The following is a 19,381-nucleotide window of genomic DNA, read 5'->3' as shown; positions in this document are numbered from 1 at the left end:
CCATTCGTTCCTTGAGAATTTCATTCAGTATGCTTTGAATATAGTCATCCTGTCCCTTTCTCTTCCCTCATTATACCCCTTCCCTTCTCCCCAACTAAAAAGTTGTCTTTTATCCATATCAAGGCCAAGTTTTGCTGTCCAAATATTCTTTAATGTATTTTATTCTCTCCTGCAAAGTATTAAAAACATTACTGGATATTACCATGGTCATTCAAAAAGAACCAAAACATTAAGTAATTTTTGATACCAGAATTTACTAGGTAATACGTGGTCATTAAGTTAAGCCTTGATTAAATAAATCTGCATTTACTCTGTAATATTTTCTTTCTTTGTTTCTTCCTCTAAGAGTTCTTTTAAACACATAAAATGCAAAACAACTGAACATTTAAATGGAGATTACATAAATATATTTGTATATATGTTTCTATGTGGATTTGTTACTGCTCAGCCAGAAATTTTTCAGTAACCCGTGTGAATAGGAAAACAGTCATTGTACGATTTAATGTCCTAATAATATTAATCCTGAAAGTGCTGACTGTCTGTAGTCTGAGCTTTCAAAAACTAGGTTTTATGGAACTCCAGTGCAGGTAGAAGAACATTGCTAGGATGGCCATCTGGATGCTGTCCTGTGTGCGCATCTTTATGTATCGTTCTGTGTTTATCTGGAGTTTAATCCATTCTTGGATGTTACATGTCTAGAGGAGTATTACTAACATGTATTAACATTGGACTTCACTCCAGCCAGTTCTTTCTGTGAGCATAGTTTGTGAATCGTGAGAAGCCCGGTGGTGTTTTTATATAACTTGAACTACAGCTATAAAAGCAGAACATCAAACCAAAACCCCTCCCCCAAAATTGTGTTCTTTTGTGCCAAATCGCAAATGCCAGACTGATGCTTGTTCCTAGGTTTAGCACAGGGGAATCTGCAGACACTGGCACCTGTCAGTTTGTTTGCTCAACAATATCTCTTTATTTTACCTAAGATTCGCTGTTGAAATTAATGTTGAAAGCATTAAGCTGAACTGCAATGTGAATAGTGTCAAGTGGGAACTATTTGGTGATTCAGATAGCAAGTAAAACTTGATCCTTTTAAGAGAAGTTTGCAGAACCATCGTCTTCATACACTTGATTCAAATAGCTTATAAGATGCTAATTTTAACATTTGCTCTTAATCTTGGGAAATTGCTTCCTCGAATTCTCAGTTGCAAATACCGGTTCTGAACTACTCCCTTTAGGTGCAAGCTGCAAGTGATTGGTTGTGACTTAGTTATAATATCCAAGTGCTTCTTTACTTCCCAGAATCAGATAGTAATTCAGAATCAGATACAGAAGGCTCAGAAGACGACGATGAGAAAGACCAGGAGGAATCAGATAGTGACACTGAAGGAGAGAAAACTGCCACGAACCTGAACCAGACAAGCTCCTCTGCCAAAAGCCCTCCCATCAATCTCACAGCTCACTCCACACCTCACAGCCTCCACACAGGAGGTGCCCCAGGCTCCGCTCCTGCCGCCCTGTGCTCTGAGTCCCAGTCTCCTGCTTTTCTTGGCACTTCTTCTTCCACACTCACTTCAAGTCCACACTCTGGTACCTACAGTTTATTTTTATCGATGTAAAGTCAAGTCAGACTGCAGCAAGGATTGCTAGTTCCACAGTTTTCAGGAGATGATCTCGTAATCAAGTATTGCATGTAGGTTTTAGATTGCCTAAGTAAGAAACATGTATTTTAAAAAGACTTAATCTATTGCCTGATACTTTAATTTTTTCCCCTGTGGTTTTTAATTGATGATCCCTCTTACTTTTGAATCCTTTTTGGTTTTGTTTCTGTTTTTTTCTTTTTGTTTTTTTTTTTTTGAATGAGTAGCATTATTAGTCCATATCATGCTATATTTTTATGTATTTTTATAAATGTCTAGGCATTTTCATTTTAAAAGATCCTCCATTTAACAATCCAAAGCTACTATTCTCATTCAATAACTAAGAAAATATGGGTTTATATAGTACAATATTTGGCTGTTGTTTTAATTAGTTTACTTTCATTGGCACTTTCTAAATTTTTATTTCAACAAATAAGCATGGTGTCCGACTAATTTTATATTTATGTGTAGTTGTCTTAAAAATATACATATGAGCACAGTCCTCTTTTGTGGAGTTATGATTAATTAAAGGCCTAGTACTGTTTTGGGCTATGGATATCCATATGCACACAGAAATTAAATTCTCTTTCAGTATTTGAGCCAAACGTTAGAATTTGTAGCATCTATCTAAAAACCTAGACTTTCAAAGCAGAGAATGAATTGGTTTTTGAACCCTTTCAGCTCTTTCCTTCCTGATTGTTGCTTCTACTCATGACAGGAGCAAAGCTATGCGCTGTTCTGTTCAAGAGAAAAGCCTACTGTCTGTCAATTGGTCACAAGTGTGAAACACTTCTGTCTTATGTAATATGCTTTGTTTAAAAAATTAGAAATAATGCAGTTTTCATAAATATACTAATAATCTGTCATGTAATTATTTTCAAAGAAAAATTTCTGAACTATCAGGAAACTCTCATGTGTACATTTTTATATGTCATGTCCTGGTTGGCTTCTCTTTAAGGTCCATCCAAGAGAAGAAGAGTGACCGATGAACGCGAGCTGCGTGTGCCTCTGGAATACGGGTATGCCACACAAGGCCCTCCTCCGTGTTCATGCATGTTTCATGTGTGCTTGAGTTCCTATTCTCTCCTCTCTACAAAATTAGTGGTTAGAACAGAAAAGCCGTAACAAGGGGCAATATGTTGATTCAGCAGAAAACTGAAAGTGCACCTAATTTCACACGAAGGGAAGGAAGGTGTCGCAGTGTTTGATGGGCTCATGTTACTGGAATGAACCAACAGCCAGTCACATGTCAAGGAGCCGGAACAATACTGTCAGAAGGCTTTGCCAAGACAGAAGCAAAGGACAGTGGAAGATGTCGTGGGTTAAGGCCAGAGTACTCAAGGAGAGATTGATTTAACTGATTCCAGTTATAGGTACCAGTTCAGACTGGGTTTCCGGGCCCCAGACATAGAGAGGCATTTGTGTGTTCTTCATGTGGGGCTTTCTGCCATTGCAAGAAATAACCATGTGCATTGATGAGTTACTCATCATGTAAGCCCTCAATGTAATTCCAGCTATGATTTCTGTAAAACTTGATACTTTAATGTTCCCAAATCTTTAATTTTCTATGAATCAGTTAGCTAAAAATCTAAATCATTTTAGTAATAAGTATATTTGGACTATATGATTACATGTTTATTTTTTATTTTTTTATCTTTTCGGAAGAGCATGTGTACTTTTTCCAACTTTTTAAGTTTTCTTAATAAAGTCAAGTGTCCTGTAATGCTTACTTCTGTTATATGTAGCTGGCAGAGAGAGACAAGAGTAAGAAGCTTTGGTGGGCGCCTTCAAGGAGAAGTGGCGTATTACGCTCCGTGTGGAAAGAAGCTTAGGCAGTACCCTGAAGTGATCAAGGTAAATGCTTTTCTCTATGTCCCATACATTTGGTTGTGATACTGCATTCTAATGCAGAGGAAAATGCACTTTTCTTGGTTCAAAACATTCTCTTGTATGGGTCTTCCGTGCTTAACCTACATTGCTCACCTAAATATAGCTTCTTTATGAAATATGCAAGAAATTTATGTCTTGAAAGCTAACTGCGCATCAAAGATGGATTGTGATTATTAAAACCTGAAGTGGAAAAACGTGATTTTTATTTCACTGTCTCAGCAAAAGTGGACTAGAGGGCAATTTCAGCTTCAGTGCAAAACTGACTGGGTGGCATCTATGAAGCCTCTGAGTGGACCATTGGATCTACCCTTTAAAGCAGTCTTTGAGCCAGAAAGGAGTACTGTAACCTAAATGAAGTAGATCTTAAATCTCACTGATTCTAGATGGTTACCTTTGTTAGCTCACTCCTGCACTTACACACACAATTCTGAGAATCACTCCTAAGACCCTCGCTCACTGTTCCAGCAGCAGAGGACTTTGATGTAAGAGATAGATGCTTTTCATATTTGGATCAGCTCTTACTGACTTATTAATTGTATTTTATACTTTATTGTACTTTATATATGTATGAAAATATCTACATTGTTCATGTGAAGTTTACCCTACAAAGAGTTTGGAACATCTGTGAACATCACGTGGCTTGGGGACAGGGTCTTGTCATCTGATCACAGCACATTGTGTCTGTTTACACGTGTTTTTAATTTGGGAAGTAGAGAATTATATTAGGTGGAAATTATAGTGCTTTGCAGGAATTGGGCTTTTAATTAATATCACCACAGTTGCCTTTTTACTTGTGAATTAAATATATATTACCTTACACTCCCTCCCCAAAACAACTTCACAACTTCTCTGATATTTCCTTGGAGATCATCCTTTGACCCATACATTTTTTTGTAAATGCTTATTAGATTCCTGGTATCTTGACTGTTGAAAACATTTCTAGTTTAGGGAGTGATGAAATGGAGATTCTTGGTCCCCATGCACAGTCTTGTCATTCCAAACAATAGAATAATGTCCGTTTTCCTTCAGTTTCTTCATCTGTCATATAAGGACAAGAGTTACAACATTGTTGCCTTATAAGATTATGGCTAAGTTAAAATGAGATAACATCAAAGAAAATGTTTCAAATAGGTTCAAATGATTGAGCTTCTTGGCACAGAAATGTTTTGATTTTTGTGTCCCCCCCCCCCGAATTAACAATTTCTTTGTGAAATGGCACAAATTTCGCTATGACTTTTTCACTGTTGGCTTTAAAATACCAAAAATGTGAGGTTTTTAAATTTCTGCATAGAGATATATGGTTTTCAATTAATTTTTAAAGGTAATTTTTTTTATTTCAACTCAGTTTGTTACCAGACTTTTTTTTAAAATTGTAGTTAGCCTGGGTGTTTTAGATAAACCCCTTACATACTAGTTAAGTGTTTTAAACAAATTCCTTATACACTAGTTCAAATTTTTAGTCACAAACATTTTGGAAGGCAAAAATTATTAGAAATTCTCATTTTTAATCTTTGGTTCATGTTTTCAGGTCTTTATTACAAAATCATTTTCATGTTTTTTTAATTCAATAGACTTTTGTTCTGAGAGTAAAATTAATTGCTATTCAATACATTAAGTATTTTTGTATTGTATCAATAATAATTAGACTTAATCTATAAAGCCTCATTACATGGAGCAGAGTGTTCTTTGACATTCATTCACTTTTCATTAAACACAGTCAGTGTTCTTGCAACTGCGTAGTGTCTTGTTATAATCAATTCCAGCTAGGAACTTAGATGAGTTCTTAGAGCTGCAACATGTCGAGCAACTAACATTTCAGAATGCACAGTCAAGATAACATGAACGCTGACACCACTTTATTTTTTTTATATTTATCTATTATGTATACAATATTCTGTCTGCATGTATGCCTGCAGGCCAGAAGAGGGCACCAGATCTCATTACAGATGGTTGTGAGCCACCATGTGGTTGCTGGGAATTGAACTCAGGACCTCTGGAAGAGCAGCCAGTGCTCTTAACCGCTGAGCCACCTCTCCAGCCCCCTGACACCACTTTTTAGCTCAGAAAAATTCGTAAGTTGAGCTATGATTAGAAGTACCAAAGAAAATGTTTTACTTAACATATTAGAAATATTCATGCTTTCAGAATTCTTATAGGTACAAAGTCACATATTTTCATATGTATCATTTATATGTTTGAGCATAGTTTTAATCAAAAATTTATATAATTATATAAGAATATTCTGTGAAAATTAACAGGTTATCCTTTTATTAGAGTAACTGGCATAGAATTTTTTGCTTTTAGTGTTGCAAACAAACGAACAACAATCTAAGTCAGAAGCTGTCTGTACCCCTGCTTAGGCTTGACCTAGTCTGCCCATCTGGAGTTCCTTGTTGGCTTCATGCTATATAGTTGTAAACTTTCACAAAGGACTTGATCTTTGACCTTTTGGTGATTTTCTTCTTGTCCATGGTGGTCACCTTTTGGGATTGTTGTTAATTCCATCCACTATGGCATATCATGGGTAAGGTCTGAGGTGCGATCACCATGATGAAGGCTTTACACTGAAGGAACATCCAGCCAGGACAAACCACGCTTTCCACATTTCCCCAACTTTTCCAATTCAACAGCAGCCAGGCAAGCACAAACAGAAAGGACATTTGATTAGCTGAATGTCTCCAGGTTATAAAATACCGTTTGGCACAAAAGCATTATTGTCACACAATAAAGTTTTCTCTGTGTATAAAATATTTCTAACTTTATACAAATTGTATAAAAGTTTGATGTCTAAGCATATATTAAAAACAAAACTTCATACACCAAAAGCTGCCTAGCTGCTATGGTGTTGCCTGTCTGCAATACCAGCAGTGGATGGAAAAGGAGGGAAGATTGCCAAGTTGAGACCATCCTGGTCTGCATGTTGGGTCTGTGTTTTAAAATATAACAACAACAAAAATCCAAAAGGAGGAAAAACAGTATATCAAACTTGATAATGGCTTTAATTGGTCATGGTAGAGTAGATTGTTTCATTATTCTCTTTTGTGTTTTTTCTATGTTCTAAAATTTACTTGAATCAAGTACTGTACGTGTTACAGCTCTGGAGGGGAAGGTGTCTTGACTTGTTTGGAACTCAGGCTATACCTAGAGCTGCAATAGCTCTGCAAGCTGGGTCCTGACTTACTGAGAAGTCAGGCTATACCTGAAGCTTGGTGCATGGGGGATGGTCTCCTCTCAGGATGTAGTAATCCTTCTCCTCTTTTAGGAGAGCCTTTACTGCTGAGCTCTGTTCTGTTTCCCCTAAGTGAACATCCTGGCAGTGAACACCCACTTCTTCTGCTGTGGCCCAAGGTGTTTCTTTTTCTCCTTCACTTTGCTAAAGAGGAAGCCCTTGCAGAAATGTAGCAATTGCCTCCTTCTGGAGGTGAAAAGTTAGTTTTATGCTCAGCCCTTCTAAGGGAACAGCCAAAGATGAGCTTTACCCAAAACTCTTTTTTTTTTTTTTTTTGACACTCATCCAAAACTCTTTTAAGAAAGAGATTTATTTTGGAAGGAAGAGTCCAGGAGAGGTACTACCTCTGCCTGTGTGGAAAAGGACAACTTGTACCTGAATTGGCAGGGAAACTTATGTAGGGCTTCTTAGGGGTGAAGTTTTCCCAAGGAGAAGATTTTCTGCTCCAAGATTGGTTAGTTTCGTTTATTAGGAGCAGAGTTGGCTCTGGTATCAGGGCCAAATTGTGTTTCTTGGCCTTAGTTTTGGGGCCAGGGCATATTTCTTTCACTGGTTCTGGTTCCCCGGCCAAAGTGTATGTTTCTTAGGTTCTTGGTTCAGGGCTAAAGTGTTTATTCACTGGCTTTGGGTTGAGGGTCAGGGTGTTAGAGTTCATGCTCAGGGATTGGTTGGTTTCTTTGGCTGACCCTTTTGCCCTACAAGTGCATAATGTGGAAGACTATTGTTTTGTTTTGTTTTTTAAAATAATACCTCTCTACTTTGTAATGCAATGAAACTAAGAAATTTTTTATTTTTCAAATGTAGGAAAATTGAACATAAAGATTTCAGGTGCTCTGTATATAATACATGTATTTGAGTTTAAAAGGGAAAAATGCTTTACACAAATGTATTGTCATTTTTAACTCAAATTGATAGCTTTACTTGGGAATATAGTTTCTACATCACATCTTTATTCTTCCTTTTATGATATGCTAGGGGAACATCAATTCTTCATTCTAATTTTACTGAAAGCAGAAAAATAATAAAAATATTCCAAAAATCTTATCAGATAAAATTTAGGAGGTAATTTCTGCCAGAAGGTAATGTTTGAAGTGATAAAAACAACATTTTCTAAAAATTATCCATTTTTATTCAGTATTTAGGAGCTTATGATAGTAACTATGTATGTATTTGGTGATAGCAAACATTGGTTGAAATTAGTGTTTGTGTATATTACAAGATGAAAAGTGAGAACCAGTTCACGGGTGTCAAAAGTTTAGGTGAAGGATTATCTTTAATAACTAAAGCAGACACCCTTAATTTAAGAACAGAGGCTCTAGAAGGAAGGAGGCCAACCAAACCTGTATTCAAAGAGTTTTGTTTGTTTGAATTCACAGACATGGTAAGAGCTTTGTAGGATCAGTGAATGGTCATCATTGCTGCTAGCTTGATTTCAAATGCTCTCATAGTTTCTGTAAATCCCTCATCTGTCAGTTCTCTGCAGGCCGTGCTCTGTCAGCCGCCTGTCTCCAGCCCGATCTCTGCCCCTGTGGCCTCTTTGCAGCCCCGTGGAAAGGATTCAGATAGATTTGTCTTTTCAGAGTTCTGTTCCATTGCATCATAAAAAAAACTTGTTGATCCTGATGTTTGTCATCATTTTTATTTTATTTCACTGCTTTGGTTACAAACGTAATAGGAAAAAAATGTCTGTGCTGTCTTGATTTTGGTAAGTTTGAGAGAACTGTTGTTTCTTTTATCCACATAGGAACACAGGAAGGCGCTCCAGTGAGTAGTCATTGATGGCCGAGGTTGTTTTGAAGTGTCTGATAAGCCTTACGTGACTTCTAATGGGGAAACTAGTTAATTAACTTTTAAAAATCATTTCGTATTTTTCACCAAGTAAGTTCAAGGAGATCCCTAAAGAGGAGGAGAAAGGAAGGAAAGATAGACAAAGGAGGACTTAAATACCATTCAGAAATTTTCTGAGTTTGGTTTTTTTTTTTTTAAGGATTATGTTTAGTGGCATTGTGCCATAAGAAAAGTAAAATGCTTCTTTCATAAAATAACTTTTTTTCGAGACAGGGTTTCTCCATAGCTTTTGGTTCCTGTCCTGGAACTAACTCTTGTAGATCAGGCTGGCCTCGAACTCACAGAGATCCGCCTGCCTCTGCCTCCCGAGTGCTGGGATTAAAGGCGTGCGCCACCACCGCCCGGCCAATAAAATAACCTTTTTAAAGTCACTTTGTAAATATTTTTGACAAATAATGTTACCAGATTATTCCCAAAGACATTTTTTTTTTTGCTCACAAAGGAAGTATGTGAACATGCCTCTTACTTTAGAAATGAAGTTGAAAGTCTAAATTTGAAGAAAAACTAATATGAATGTAGAACCCAGATAGTACATTACTGTAAGAGTTACAAAGAACTGTTTTATTTGGCGAATTTCCTGTCGATCTGTTGCTGTCCAGCTATAATGGAAGGACTTTTCTGGTGAAGAATAAATGGAGCAATCATAATAATTTGGCAGCATATGGACTCTGCATGGTTGTAGTTCTGGTGATTATTTTAAATTAGGTAAAGAGTCAAAGGTTGGGAGTCAACAACCAGAGTTCTACGCCAGCTCTGCTGTTAACTGCCATACCTGTGCAACCTAGCTCTGGCACGTATGGACTCTGGGAACATGAACGGTCAGCACGGACAGGGGACGAGCCTGGAAGTTCATGTCTTTTCATTTACCAGGTAGGATTTTAGTGGCTAAGTGAGCCCTGTACCAGACAACCTACAATGTAAGCCCAAGTGTGGAGCCACTGAAGGTCTGAGTCCCTGCTTTTTGTCAAATCCTTTGTTTTCTGAACTAAGCACAGAAGTTGCTTAGTTCTCTAAAGATGTGATCTTAGAGATCACCTATTGGATCAGTTGGACAATATAATCAACATTGTGGAGATAATTATCAAACCACACCTCTCTCCACTGTGTTTCATGAGTGACACTCCTGTTCCCAGGGAAAGTTATTCTTGGTCTTTTATATTTTAAATACTACTGAAAATAGTGTGTGGCTCTAATGAGCTGTGTAGCTGGAGAGACGGACTGCCCAGTGTCCTTGTGTAAAGTACAGCAAGCTCTGGAGGTAGAAGGCAATGTGAAGTAGGCCCAGGCCTAGGAAAACCAACAGAATCCCACTTTTCTTCATGTTAATTTTAACATTTGTATTAAGTTGTAGGATGTTCAAATATTTGTAAAAGTGTTTGATACATATGCTTTGTTCATGCCCTATGATTTTTTTTTAAGACTTCTAATCCTTGTAAGTCAGCATCCTATGTCACTTGGGAGCTCTAAGGCTTATTTAATTTTCTTACCTGGAAGGAGCCTGCAATCACTGGGTCTTTCATATCCCTGCTCTTCTGAGTTAGAGATACGGTTCAGCAATGCAGAGTGCTAGCAGAGAAACTGGGTTCAGCTCCCAGCCATAGATGACTCACGGTCCAGAGGATCCTCACAACTTGGTTTACCCAAGTTCCAAGGGATCAGCACTTTCTTCAGCCTCTGAGCACCAGGCATGTACACAGTTCACTTACATAGGGACAGGCAAAACATTTATAAACATGAAATAAAAATAAGTAAAATTTTTTTAATGATTCATTGTCCTTTTTGGGTGTGACATTCTAAAACGGTTCATGTGAGCTCTTAGATAGTAAGACGCAAATCAGAAGGATGTTGGCTTTAGTTTTGTTACTGTTTTTTTTAATCGCAACTTTATTTTTAGACTTAATTTTACTAGAAAATATTTTGTGAAAATCTGTTTGGTGAATAATCTAAGACTAAGAGATCTAAAATTGTTACAACAAATACATTAATCTACTTCAATGTCAACCAGTTATTTTACTTCCAAGAGACAGGGATGTTAGAGAAAGATCCCATCCCACATTCTAGGCCAAAGCAAGACTACATAGTAAGAACCTGTCTTAAATTACAAAAAAAGAAAAGAGAACAAAAGAAGTATCTCTTATTCATTTCAAAGTGCTGGCCTTTCAAGTGGTAACTTGGAAAATCAGCCATTAGAGGAATGGAATTGTAGCTCCCAGCACCCTCGTGACACACTGAAAAAAGCGATCCACTTAGGTTGCTCAGCCGCCTATACACATTTACTGTTAGCACACTATCGAAGCTTGGTTGAGATGTAAGAGCGCGGCCATGACTATGTAAGTGTGGTGATTCCTGCTCATTTTTCTGGTTGGCTTCAGGCTTCTCTTTCATATCCAGGTAGTCTTCAGCTTTTGTTCTTTCTCCTGTAAGACTTAAGCATTTGCCGTTCTCTCTGGTTCTAGTCCCCTTCCCAGTTCTAGGGTCTCATAATGTGTGCATGATTCACTGAGACAGTTTCCTGCCCTGACTGCTAAAGCTTTCAGTTCATCACTCTTGGTGATGTGGCCCCGAGTCACCCACACTGGAGTAGCCTGAGCCTTAGGTTCATCGTTACAAACACTGTTGCTTTGGAGCTGGGGATGGCTCCACAGAAGGAGCAGCAACTGCTCTGGCAGATACCCGTGGTGGCCATAACCACTGCTGAGTTCCAGGGATCCAGTGCTCTTTCTGGACTTTGCAAATGCCATATATGGTGCACATGCATACATTCAGACAAAACACCTGTACGTACATATTTTAAAAAATCTCTTTTAAAACTTTTTTTGTTTTGTTTTGTTTTATGTGTGAGGGTGCCAGGCCCCCTGGAACTGGAGTTGCAAACAGTTGTGTGCTGCTGTGTGGGTGCTGGGAATTGAATAGTGCTCTTAACTGCTGAGTCATCTCTCCAGCTCCTAAAAATATTCTTTGATGGCTTTCTTCTGGACTGGAGAGATGACTTAGTGGGGGCAGGAACTGAGGAACCCAGTTGAAGGGTGGTTGAAAGGAACAGGGTTCCACAAAGTTGTTTCCGATTACCACACACAGACACATTTATAAGTAATAAAAATTTAAAAGTTTAAAAATTCTCTATCTTTTCTTTTAGAGAAGCAATTCTAGATCACCTGTTCCAAATAACACATAGAGACTCTAACTTTTAAAAAAGTGATATATTGCGATGTTACAGTATAGTTTCACTTATCTCATATTTCCGTTTTTATGTTACCAAATTTGTTCAGTCTTCTTAAATAAAATGTAAAAAAATATAAATTAGTAACCCTTCAAAAAGAAGTATAAAATAATAAAGATAATCTTTGATCATCTTCATAATGCTTCTTTTTATATGTGTCTTTTAAATTTTAGTCATGGGACATTATTTCTAGGAAACATTTTTGTGTGTTAAACCTTAATAAAAAATAAACAGTCAGACGTGGAGGCAGGGGCAGGCAGACCTCTGTGAGTTTAAGGCCAGTCTGGTCTACATTGCGAGTTTCAGAACAGCCGGGGCTAACCTAGAGAAATCTTATCTCAAAAAAAAAAAAAAAGAAAGAAAGAAAGAAAAAAGAAAATTTTTCTCCTAATGCTGGGGAACCCAAGCCAGGTTTTCAAATTTACTTTTTGTCATATAATTTCTGACTCACAAGAGTTAGTCAAGTATTATTAATTATGTCTAGCTAGAGCTAGACCATATGTCCCTACCTGCAAATAATTTGGCTACTCAAGGGATTAAAGCTGTAGTATAAGCCTGACATTTCCTACGCATTTTATTCTTGTTTTCTGAAATCAAAGAGTTAGGTGACATTACGTCTAATCCAATATATGCAGTCCCTTCTACAAATACTAGTTTTCTAAATGCCATGGACACAAATGTAGATTATAAAGTCACTACTGTCTGGTAAGTTTCTAGCACCAGCAGGAAATTTTCCTATGTGAATATAGAAGTACTATATAATAATCACATTTAATATGAAAAGGTACTCGTACAAGACCCTCAATAGTGGCATGAAGCATTGTGCTGATTTGTTTACATACTCCTGTGTGCTCTTGTCACTCAGTCACAAATGTCACTTTTTTTAAATCAGCATGTGTGATATGTGCTGATTTGGTGTCTAAAATCATAAAAAAAAAAAAAAAGGGAAAAACTAATAAAACTTTCCTTGACAGTGAGCACAGTGTGCTCCATCCTGTCTGTGCTGACAGTTTTCTTCTGAGGTCATGTGTGACCCAGATATGTACTCAGTGCAACTCTTGATTCTATTGACTGTATCTTTTTTTTTTATTAAAAATTTCCGCCTCCTCCCCACCCCCTATTTCCCCCCCTCCCCTTTCCTCCCTCTCGAGTCTAAAGAGCAGTCGTGGTTCCCTGCCATGTGGGAAGTCCAAGGTCCTCCCCCCTTCATCCAGGTCTGGGAAGGTGAGCATCCAAGCAGACTAGGCTCCCACAAAGCCAGTACATGCAGTAGGATCAAAACCCAGTGCCATTGTCCTTGGCTTCTCATCAGTTCTCATCGTCCACCACATTCAGAGAGTCTGGTTTGATCCCATGCTTTTTCAGTCCCAGTCCAGCTGGCCTTGGTATCTTAATCTTTAGAGAAAGCAATTTTTTTTTCAAAATCAATATAAAAGTTATTTTAGCATACAAATCACTGACAAGCTAATATTAGATTTTTACTGTTAGCAAGCAGATATGCAATACATGCACTAATTTTTTTTTTTTCCAAGACAGGGTTTCCCAGTAGCTATGGAGCTAGTCCGAAATTCGCTCTGTAGACCAGGCTGGCTTTGAACTCACAGAGATCCGCTTCCCTGTTTCTCACAAGTGCTGAGACTAAAAGCATATGCCACCACCACTGTCCGGCATGCACTAATTTTTTAATCACAAGTTTGGCTTGATACAGTCCTAAAAGTTGTGATCAGTCGCACATTAGCTTATATATACTTACTTACATATCAAAAGCTGTAAGAACATCTTAACCTAAAAGTGTGACAGTTCTTTTCAAGTTGAATCATAGTTTTCTTCTTTGCTTTCTCAGTACCTCTAAAACCCACTACCAGATGACTTAGAAGTGTTATGAAGATCAAACTGTGTGAATTCGGAGTGCCTGAGCACGATAGGGTTTCTACTATGGGTTCTTCGCTACCCTCTGTCCTTTAGCAAGCAGATTTGTAATTCAGAGCTCTCATCATTGCATTCACAAGGCTGCTTTTTTTTTTCTTTTTTTTCAAGACAGGGTTTCTGGAGCCTGTCCTGGAACTAGCTCTATAGACCAGGCTGGTCTCGAACGCACAGAGATCTGCCTGCCTCTGCCTCCTGAGTGCTGGGATTAAAGGCGTGCGCCACATCGCCTGGCTTGCTTTTTTTTTATTTATTATGTATACAGTTATCCAGAAGAGGGCACCAGACCTCATTACAGATGGTTGTGGGTCACCATGTGGCTGCTGGGAATTGAACTCAGGACCTTTGGAAGAGCAGGCAATGCTCTTAACCGCTGAGCCATCTCTCCAGCCCCATGGCTTGCTTTTTTTTCTTGTGCTTTCAAATGTCAGTGTTTGTTACAATTTCCAGTTGTTAAATTTTCTCAGTAGTTTTTTTTTTTAGATCAATTGCCAAATAAGGCTGATGAATTCAGATTGATACACCTTTTAATGTCTACTTAATTTTCCTGTATTGTTGGTTAAGCTTGTCATAATTTATTTGTTGAAGAGGCCAAATCATTTCTTGATTTCCTTCAGACTGGGTTTTACATGTATTTTTAAGAGATAGGTCTTGTTCAGTCTTGCCTTTAAAATTTATGGAATAAATGCTGGATTTTGATCAAGTCCAGGATTACCTTGGGGTAGGAATAAGATCAGAGGTGATGTGAGCCTCCATTAAGAAGCTGGTGTTGGTCTGCTTGTCTCATTTCTGATGAAATGCAACCATTCACAGGCAACTCTACTTCATTAGCTATAATATTCATTTCCGAAAGAGGTTTATCTGGTATCTAGATGACCTAATGCATTTGGTGAACTCTCAGCACTCACGAACAACCCCTAGGGTTCCCACACAGCTGGTCCTTTCACATGTCTGCCACCGTTGTCACAGTTGTATTCGGGAGTGATGATTATGTTAGGTCTCTCTGTATGAGTATAAACACAGATACAGCCGGGCGGTGGTGGCGCACGCCTTTAATCCCAGCACTCGGGAGGCAGAGGCAGGCGGATCTCTGTGAGTTCGAGACCAGCCTGGTCTACAAGAGCTAGTGCCAGGCCAGGCTCCAAAGCCACAGAGAAACCCTGTCTCGAAAAACCAAAAAAAAAAAAAAAAAAAAAAAAAAACCCACAGATACAGAACTGTCTGTGTACTTAAGGAAGAAATAAATTTGACTAAGAATATTAAAGATTTACCATAGAAAAATTACTAAATTTAATTTTTAAAAGTTAAATTTTATACCAGCTTTATAAATTTAAAATAAGCCTCTGGCTTTAACTAGAATTTTCTGTTATGTTGACTCCTTATTTTTAATATATTTGTGACATTTATTTCTGCAATTTATTGATTAACAGGGAATGCAGTGGTGTCTTTTGAAAGAAGAGGATGTCATTCCTCGTATCAGGGCAATGGAAGGCCGAAGAGGAAGACCACCCAATCCCGATAGACCAAGAGCAAGAGAGGAGTCGAGGATGAAACGCCGGAAGGGTCGCCCTCCCAATGTTGGCAGTGCAGAGTTCTTAGATAGCACGGACGCGAAATTATTAAGGAAACTGCAGGCTCAAGGTGAGAAAGAAGCACCTGTCACTAGGAATCACACGAAAACCTAACAGTCATCCTTCTTATACTTGTGACTTGGAAGTGGTTGACACTGCTTTTAAATAAGGAGTTCTTTGAATCTGTAGCCATTCCTCAATAGTTGTGCTGTGTGCTACCGTTAAAGAGGCTTGCACAGAATTGGAGCAGCTAGCCTTTGACACGTGCTCTAAAGTTGTCCCAGCCTGGGATTCTCCTTGTTATAGCTCCTAAGTTTTTGAAGTGTACCTGAGAATAACTTCAAAATCTGTGCACCTGTAGGTAAATTTTCAGCTGGAGAACTCCACTTACTCGTAACTAACCCAAGTGCTTTAGTTTGCAATCTCCTGAAGTCTGGGTATGCAATTCCAGGATGCTGAAATAGTCGGTGTGTTTTAGAAGGCATGACAAGGGCACCAGAAAGCAGATTTATTAAGTTCACAGTACTCATATTCATTCAAAATGTACTTATTATTGAGAATTTCACATTCTCCCTCATCCGTGGAGTCATAACAAGTTTCTGTTACTCTCTCTAGAAATTTGTACACATTTCCAAATTCAAGCTTCACCTACACATGTTTGTTAATTTCTAAAGCAGGTTCCCATGTATACCTCATTCAGTTTAAATGTTGTCAGCTTGATCTTGGTCATCTTTCTGCAACTAGGAGCCAGCCTTCCCGTGGTTCAGCAGTCAGGGATGCCATGTGTTTCTTTACCATTCTCATTAGAACGTCACTCTCTTTTAATGAAGCTTTACCATCACAAACAATAATAATAAATATTTGTTAAACATTTATAAGTATTTATTTCATGTAGATAACACCAGTTCATTAAGAGCAGATGAATTTTAAAAATTAGTTTAATGTTGTTTTTATGTTTTGAGGCGGTATTTGTTTTTTGTTGGTTTTTCAAGATAGGAATTTTTTGTGTAGCTCTGGCTGTCCTGGAATTAACTCTGTAGACCAGGCTGGTCTCAATCTCAGAGAGTTCTGCCTGCCCCTGCCCCTGCCTCCTGAATGTTGGGTATGTACCATCACGCCTGGCTTTAGTTTAAAGTTTTTTAAATTGCATTTTAAATAGTGTCTTTCTGATGTGTGTGGACATGTGTGTATGGGGACATATATGACAGCACATGTGTAGCGATGAGAAGAGAGCTTGCCTGAGTCCTTTCCTTCCACCGTGTGGGACCTGGGGTAGACACAGGTTGTCAGTCTTGACAGGAAGTTCCTTCACTCCTGAGCCATCTTGCTGGCCCTGAGTTTTAAAAATTGTTATCTATAAAGCCATGACTCTTATGAGACTTGTGTAAAGGTAGCTGCATTATATTTAAAAATGAGTGTTTGAAGTGAACTGGTAGCCAAAATATCTTTTTTTTCTGTTTGTTTTCATTATTTATACATTTACCCTTATGTACTATCTAAAATAGAACATTTAAATTTGAAAAATTAGGGGCTTAGAGTTTTGTTTTTTTGTTTTGTTTTGTTATTGTTTTTCGAAACAGGGTTTCTCTGTAGCTTTGGAGCCTGTCCTGAAACTAGTTCTGTAGACCAGGCTGGGGGCTTAGAGTTTAAGAGAACTGGATGCTCTTCCAGATGTCCCAAGTTCAATTCCCAGCAACCACATGGTGGCTCACAACCATCCGTAATGAGATCTGGTGCCCTCTTCTGGTGTGCATACTTAGGTGCAAGCAAAACACTGTATACATAATAAACAATAAATGAATATTTGATATTTAAAACGAATGAATGAATAAATAAATACATTTGAAATGTTAGGTCTGTTGGAACAAAGAAATTAATTGTCCTTATTTTACTCAGAATTTTATTCATCTAGATTTCAAATTGATTTTAGTCCATGACATATTTGTCTTTGGTTGTAATAGGCTTCATTCCTTATTGTGCTTATTGTTTGCGTGTGTGTGGGCGTGCGTGTGTGCATGCGATTTTGTGTGTGTATTCTCTGCATGAAGCAATCACTTAGTTTTCCTATTTACATTTATTAATTTACTAAGAATAGGATACATTTGTGTCACCATACCTTGTGGAGGTCATAGGACAAATTGAAGGTAATGGTTCTTTCCTTTCACCATGAGGTTTCTTGGGATCAAATTCAGGTCACCAGCTTGGTGGTAACAGTCCTTATGCCCTGAGCATCTCCCTTACCACAGCATTCAATATTTAACAATAAATGGTTACTTTATTTGGGCTAGCAAGATAACTCAATGGGTAAAGTTACTTCCTGCCCAGGCCTTGTGATCTGAATTTTGTCCCTGGGACCAGCACATCAAGGTAGGAGGTGTAAAATGGTTCCATCAACGTGTCCTCTAACCTCTACATTCCTGCCATGGCCCATGCACCCACGTACACTTGCACACAATAATATATATGTAAATAGTCATTTTACATTTACAAGTATATGAATTTATTGTGTACTCCTTTTGTAGAGATTAAGCAACAGCGAATAGTTTAAAATCTGACACTGTTTGGATATAATAGTGGCTCTACGTGTGTGTAAATAAAACCTGTGTGTTAATTGACCCACACTAATACCTCAAGTTGTGTGCAGCAGAAAATAGCAGCTGACACTGGGTGTCACAGAGTTGGAGATGTCGTCGTAACAGTGCTTTCTTCATTGACTCTTACGAAGGCGTGCTGACAGCTGCCTGGCACCATCAGGTCTAGTCATGCTGCAAAGAAAGGACGTGTGTCTAAACGGTCACACTGCCGGGTGGTGGTGGCGCACGCCTTTAATCCCAGCACTCGGGAGGCAGAGGCAGGCAGATCTCTGTGAGTTCGAGACCAGCCTGGTCTACAAGAGCTAGTTCCAGGACAGGCTCCAAAGCCACAGAGAAACCCTGTCTCGGAAAACCAAAATAAATAAATAAATAAATAAATAAACGGTCACACTAATTCTATGTGCTAGGAGTTTATTTGAGACTAAATGCTTATCTTTGAAATTAAGGCAGACATTTTTTAAAAGAAATTTTAGCATCTACTTTTTTGGCAAATTATTTGTTTTCATTATGACATTTTTAGGATTTATGAAATCCATGCTTGTATTAGAGCAAGAATTTAGCTTAAGTAACTTTTTAGGAAATTGTTTTCTAAATCGCATCGCATTGGCTTTTCTACTTAAGACAGAATTGCTATGGTAGAAAATTAGTGATCATCATTTCATAGACTATATGGCTAACTTACTAGAACTCTGAAAGCATTCAAATGCTGCTTCAAGGGTTTTCCTCATAGTGAGATGGAAACGGGCTTCTGCTTCCACTGCACTGTACTTCTGTGCACCTTAGTCATTTTATTTATATTCTCTGTGTAATATTATTTGTTATAAAATAGCTATAAATATTAAATAAAATCATATAAATTTTTTGCTTTAGCCACATTCAATAAAAGGTAGAAATACATAATCATTGTCAGTTAATATAGTTTATATAACATCTTTTTCAGCTACAAAATTTAGAACTGTTGTTCTGTGTTGTAAAGTAGAACTTTCTAAAATATGTTTCAGGTAATATGCTCCATCCCTTTCAGAGTTAAGAGCATGCAGATTACACTTGCCATTGAGGAGAATAATAACATTGTATGGTTTCTTTATCCATTGCCCGTGTCTACACTAACAACCAACCACTAAATCTCAACGACTCGGGGCACTAAGAGCTAATCATTTTTCCAGATGGAATCAGTGGGAGCAGCTTTATCGGTCTTGGCTGGGATTGTTCACATGTGTGGGCTCAGTTGTCTCCATGTATTCAATATCCAGCAGCCGATCTAAAACATGTCCTTGGTTGGCAATAGAGAACATGTCTTCCCTTGAACGCCCTCTGTCGTTTTAGCTAACATCCTTTTGACCATGGGACACCACTGGCCGAATTCAGAATCTCGGGGCAGAGTTTATTCCATCTCCTAATGAGAGGGACTCCAAAGTGTTTTTGCCCCGGATGCTTCTATCTGTCATTGAAAGTTACAAGATCTT

The 19,381-nt window shown here is 38.1% G+C and overlaps 1 protein-coding gene across 15 annotated transcripts in view; it reads left to right on the top strand.

Annotated features, from left to right (window-relative positions):
* Baz2b (bromodomain adjacent to zinc finger domain 2B) overlaps nucleotides 1–19,381 on the top strand; it is a 211,388-nt gene that overhangs the window by 146,289 nt on the left and 45,718 nt on the right. For 14 of the 15 annotated variants that reach the window (XM_041631512.1, XM_041631511.1, XM_041631509.1 and 11 more), the window contains 4 exons: nucleotides 1,300–1,587; nucleotides 2,596–2,656; nucleotides 3,383–3,491; nucleotides 15,181–15,391. In XM_041631512.1, the coding sequence (XP_041487446.1) occupies nucleotides 1,300–1,587; nucleotides 2,596–2,656; nucleotides 3,383–3,491; nucleotides 15,181–15,391 (669 nt within the window). The remainder of the gene's footprint in view (nucleotides 1–1,299; nucleotides 1,588–2,595; nucleotides 2,657–3,382; nucleotides 3,492–15,180; nucleotides 15,392–19,381) is intronic. The other variant, XM_041631513.1, reaches the window with a different exon arrangement.

Source organism: Microtus oregoni, unplaced genomic scaffold (assembly GCF_018167655.1).
Source record: "Microtus oregoni isolate MIOR12 unplaced genomic scaffold, Mior012 000037F_ref0000500, whole genome shotgun sequence".
Lineage (NCBI taxonomy): Eukaryota > Metazoa > Chordata > Mammalia > Rodentia > Cricetidae > Microtus > Microtus oregoni.
Note: the sequence above shows the minus strand (reverse complement) of the source record. Positions and strands in the feature narration are given on the sequence as shown.